This window comes from Mus caroli, chromosome 1 (assembly GCF_900094665.2).
Source record: "Mus caroli chromosome 1, CAROLI_EIJ_v1.1, whole genome shotgun sequence".
Taxonomy (NCBI): Eukaryota; Metazoa; Chordata; class Mammalia; order Rodentia; family Muridae; genus Mus; species Mus caroli.
In genome coordinates, this window is record NC_034570.1 from 66247328 (window position 1) to 66252868 (window position 5541).

At 42.5% G+C, this 5541-nt stretch overlaps 1 protein-coding gene across 3 annotated transcripts in view; it reads right to left on the reverse strand.

Moving 5' to 3' along the window:
* Positions 1-4183: 4183 nt before the first annotated feature.
* The window catches only part of Ankar (ankyrin and armadillo repeat containing), a 66654-nt gene continuing 65296 nt past the window's right edge, over positions 4184-5541 (reverse strand). Inside the window, exon 24 of one of the 3 annotated variants that reach the window (XM_021167911.2) lies at positions 4184-4598. In XM_021167911.2, the coding sequence (XP_021023570.1) occupies positions 4294-4598 (305 nt within the window). In that variant the 3' untranslated portion in view covers positions 4184-4293. The remainder of the gene's footprint in view (positions 4599-5541) is intronic. The other 2 variants (XM_021167928.2, XM_021167919.1) reach the window with 2 other exon arrangements.

A 5541-nucleotide genomic window follows, 5' to 3' on the forward strand; every position in this document is an offset into this window, starting at 1 on the left:
GAAAAAACGAGAGAGAGAGAGAGAGAGAGAGAGAGAGAGAGAGAGAGAGAGAGAGAGAGAGAGATTCTAGTTCCGCCCCCTACATTGCTGGGAAACATTGGGCAAAGCTCTTACATTCTGAGCTTTCGAGACAGGGATATTTACAGCTGTGTGGTGCCTGCCATGTCTCAGCACTATGATGAATACTCAATGATTTCAGCTCATTGCCTTTTCACAACTCTAAGAGGGACACATTCTGCTTATACAGATTTTATAGTTGAGAAACCAAAACAGTGAGAAAGGAGAGAACTTGTCAAAAGTCTCTTAACTGGTAAGAGAGCAAAAGCCCCAATTCTCCAACTACAGAGCCCGTGTTCCTAAACAACACATGAAATTGTTATGTTATACATGTGGATTAAAACTGTTCCAACTACAAGTGATCATAATTGTTATGATCTGACACACACCCCTAGCATAGCTGTAGCCATTTTGTTCCATGCCTGCTAGCTATTTCATATTGTTACTGTAACAGGCCTGACACTGAGAAGTGACTTGGCTGAGAGCAAGGACATCCTTTCTGTATGACTTTTCTGCATGAGGATGGCTAATCTTAAGAAATTCCACAAAGCTTTACAAAGCTTTGTACAATCAAAGGTCAATATGAACTGTTAGGTCTCAACCCCCCCCCCAAAAAAAATAAAACCATTTGTTTACTTCCTTCCTGTCCTGAATGAGAAAAGGGACTTCCTTACCCATGCATTGGAGAGATCTCAGGGGAAGATAATAATTGATTGAAGGCAAATCTGGAGCGACTGTTAACTTGTCCCAGCCTCGCAATTACCCTTTTCTTTTTTCTGAACAATTTTTTTATTTCATTCTTTTGTGTGTAGTGTTCTGCCTGCACATAAGGACTGTGCATCTGGTGCGTGTCTGGTGCTCAGAAAGTGAGCTGAGAATTCAACCCTAGCTCCTAACTGCTGAACCATCTCCAACCTACCACATTTTTCTTAGAATTCCGGGCTCTAGGACAGTAGACCTCAACGTTTGTAATGTTCTGACTTGTTAAGAACAATTCTTGTTGTAGTCACCCCGCCAACCATAAAATTATTTTCCTTACTACTTCCTAACTTGAATTTTGCTGCTGTTATGAATTGTAAATATCTGTGTTTGCTAATGGCCTTACGTGATTCCCTGTGAACGGGTGGCTCAATCAGAGAGGGGTTGAGAACCACCACTTTAGGGTCTTGGGTTCAGGTAGCCTCTATTCCTCACATTATCCCCAGAACTCTGATCAGCAACATTTCGTAACTCTTAGCTGTGAAGAATAATGAAAGAAAATGAGATTTTGTATCTTGTGATTCATGTTAAAAAGTTGTCTATAAGCCCCCAGCCTGGGGCTGAGAACAAAGCAGAACAGACAGGGCTGTTGTTAAGACATTCCTAAGAACAGCTTGATTGTACAAGCAGGGCTATCTTGTCTGGGTCAACACCACCTGGCCGGAACCTCCCCTCTGTCTACTGCCCCTTGACGCTGGGTAAAGTCATACATCAACTGGTTGCTATGTGAACAAAGATAAGCCCCCAGCCCACAGGAACAAAGTCCTGATGCCCTGTAATCTTTCTGTTAATGTTTGAATAAGTCAATAGTGCGTCGCTATGCTGAATTCCACACCCCTAAGCCTCTTACCCCATAAAAACCCCTAGCTTTCAAGCCTCCTGGCCGACATCCGTTATCTCCTGTGTGGGATGCATGTCGGTCTGGAGCTCCGTAATTAAACGTCCTCATGTATTTACATCAAGAAATGGTCCCTCGTGATTTTTTGCACGCCGAATCGGGAGTTGAGTGGGGGTTTCCCCACTAGGTTCTATCAATATGACGTCTCCCAGCAGATCCTAGGCGTTTACTATGGCCAGCATCTAGCACCNGGCCTGGCGATTTTCCGGAGTATAATGTAGTGGGTAGGCAATGCGCCTCAGTCACAAACGTCGTGCTTTAAACACTTAAAGGCAAGCCACCTAAAACCTGTCTCCTCGCGAACAGAACGCAAGAAATCGCACCTGCTCTGCAGAACTTTGGTTATGTGTAAGCTAAGAAGGATGCGCTTCCAGCTCGTGAACCGCTTCCGCGCATCTATGCATTCCCCAGCGGAGACAGCGAATAAACCGCCAGAACACTCAGTTCACTTCCGAGAGAGGAAGCGCGTCACTTCCGCTCGCCGGTCTAAAACCGCGCATGCGCATTGCGTCCCTTCTTCTTTGGGCTTGGGCTTGGGTTCGGGCGACACCGTGAGTGTCTGCGTAAACGCTTTGGAAGTCACTATCCATCGTCATCTGCCGTAATCTCCGGCTTCCCGCTCTCAGCCCACCTCGGGTAGTCTGTGCTGTCCCTGTCCTGTCTGCTGTCGGGATTCTCCGGGCGTCTGGAGCCGCGTTCGCAGCCAGTGGCGGCTTCAACTCTCTGGATCCTTCTGCCTCAGCCTTTCAACAGTAAAATTACAGCTGTGTACCCATCATTCTTCATTAGAATGGGAACATTTCTAGTCTTAGTCCTGTTTTAAGATAACTTTCTTCTCAGAAAGTTCCATAAGTAATTTTTTTTTGTTCAATTTTGTTATGATCTATTTTCCTTTTAAAATAGAGCACCTGGAAATAGCCTTTGTATTCTTGGTTGTTAGATGGCTGTTGGATGACAGGATGAGGGTGAAGAAATAACAAGTAAATGCAACAACTAGCTCATGAACTCACAACTTACATTTGGATTTGCATTTCGTATGTGATTATGAATGAACAGATATTTTCCTATGGCTACTACTATCAGTACACATAAATTATGGAAGAAAATTTACCGAAATATATATTATGAATATATTCATTTGAGACAGAGTCTCACTCTGTGGCTCAGGCATATCTAGCTCACACTGGTTTGAGTCTTAGCAAACCTCTTGCATGTCTCCGCTGGAAAATGCATAGATGCGCAGAAGCGATTCACGAGCTGGAAGCGCATCCTTCTTAGCTTACACATAACCAAAGTTCTGCAGAGCAGGTGCGATTTCTTGCGTTCTGCTCTCGAGGAGACTGGTTTTAGGTGGCTTGCCTTTAAGTGTTTAAAGCACGACATTTATGACTGAGGCGCGTTGCCTACCCACTACATTATACTTCGGAAAATCGCCAGGCCCGGTGCTAGATGCTGGCCAAAGATCCGGTTCCACCAATAAAGCTCTGGATGTTATCTTGAGGCTTTTCTTGTCTATAGTCTTAAAAGGAAACAACTGAGTGATAAGAAGTAATCTTTTCCGAGTTATGGACATCCTCCACTTAAGGTTCTAGAAGCTATGCCAGAGGCAAGGCAGGTATGGAAATAGTGGCCTCCAGACACAACAGGACTGATTCACATATAACCTCTGGGATGTGACAGCACGCGGAGGGCCTGCACAGGTTCAAGACAAATGGGGCCATAGTCCTGAGATATGAAAGTGAACATAAACTCCCATCTCTAACCAAGAAGCTGTCTTAAATGACGTCTACTTGCAACAGACAAATTATTTTTCTCCAGTGGAGTCTTACTGGAAATCTACACCCTATATAAGCGTAGGTAGGCCTCATGCCCTTGTTTGGGCATTTTTTGTTTTACTGGTCTTTTGCTTGTGTACTGTGGTTTTGTGGTTTCCAGTTTCGTGTTTTTATGGTGTGGTTGAATATTTTGTGTTCTTTCTTTTAAATTCTAGTTTGTTGAGGGATTTTATTTTATTTGTTTTCCAGGTGTAAACCGAAGGTACTTCCTATAGATAACAGGACAGCTCTAGGTTCCTTATGTTTTAATTATACTTCCTGTGTACCTTATGAGCAGATGCTACTATGAGTATTTAGACATTGTACATTTCATGGTTTTTCAGATGTCTCACACATTGGTAATGCTTATTATCTGACAGCTTAGGTGTGGTAGTGTTAATATGTGGGCTCTTAACTCAGTATACCAACTCATAATGTTTCTAACTCTTGAAGCATATTATAGATATATAGATACACACAAATATGTATTATTCTACTAACAGTTGATAAATATGATAGGTATTAAGTACAGGCATTCTGTACATAAATTCTACTTATTTTTTTCAGGCAATAACTGACATGCAATTCAATTCCATATGAAACTCTGGGAAGAAAATCTATTCAGTATTAATATAAACAACTTCCATTCGAACAACACAAATGCCATCCCCTGAAGATGCTGTGTATTTTTCCACAATAAACAGTATGTTTTGGAAAAAAAACAGTCAAGAATCATTTCATGTTTCAAATGCTTTTTGTTTTTGATTATTGGCTTTCTGCAGAGTCTGGGTTGGCATTCTGTTCATCTTTGCCAAGTTTGTTCAAAAACGCTGGAGGGTCTGGGTTGGCTTTCTGTTCATCTTTCCTAAGTTTGTTCAAAAACGCTATTCTTGGTCTTGATACATTTATGATATCTGATGAAACTCCAGATGGAAATGAAAAAGTGTTGTGGGCAATATTGGCCTTGTGTGTTGTTCTGAAGAGCTCCTTGACGTTAGTCACTGGAGGTAATAAAGTCAGGGAATCTCTTGGTTGGATTTTAGGTCTTGCTTTCTGTCGGTGCTCTTTCCCTGGAAGTAAGAAGGCCACAGTTAAACATCTCTCAAATCAAGTGCCCTAAATATAATCTGATTACTGATTTTCTTTGCCTAACTAAAACATGCACCAGCTTTCTATAGATACTCTTGAATAAACATTCCTTTTCTCTTTTTTTTTTTAAAAGAATTTCATTTGGGGGGGACACTGAGGCTAGACAAGGGTATCACATCCCCCAGAGCTGGAATTACAGGTAGCTGTGAGCTGTATATGAATAACAAATTAAACTCGGGCCTTCTAAAAGATCAGTAGTTGTTCTTAAGCACTGGACCGTCGTCCCCCAGTCCTGCATTCTTCGTTTTACATTTCCTACTTTCTTACTGGTTATGTCATAGATGTTTATTCTAGGACAACATACACTGTCATTGGCCCTTTTCTAAGGCTAGCAGATTAATAAGCATGCGCATTACAATAAGTAACCCATGTTTATTCCCTATTCAGTACCTAATAAGGTCTTGGAGAGGTGGCTTAGCCACTAAGAGCATAGAGTGCTCCTGCAGAGAACTGATGGTCAGTACCCAACACCCACATCAAGCAGGGCACAACTTCCTGGAACTTCATCTCTACTGGATTCTGGCCTCTTGGGCATCTGCACTCAGACACATGCTTCCCGCCCCCCCCCCCCCCCCCCCGCCATGAAATTCAAATGTATTTTTAAAATTAAAATAGAAATTAATGATACTGTAAGATCTAAATTCTGATTTCCTCATACTACCCAACTTTCAACTACTAACTGAGAGCTATCAAGTATCAATGAAAACAGTGTGGCCTTTGGTCTTAAGAGTTTTTAGGCCGGGTGTGGTGGCGCATGCCTTTAATCCCAGCACTCGGGAGGCAGAGGCAGGCGGATTTCTGAGTTCGAGGCCAGCCTGGTCTACAAAGTGAGTTCCAGGACAGCCAGGGCTNNACNNNNAANCC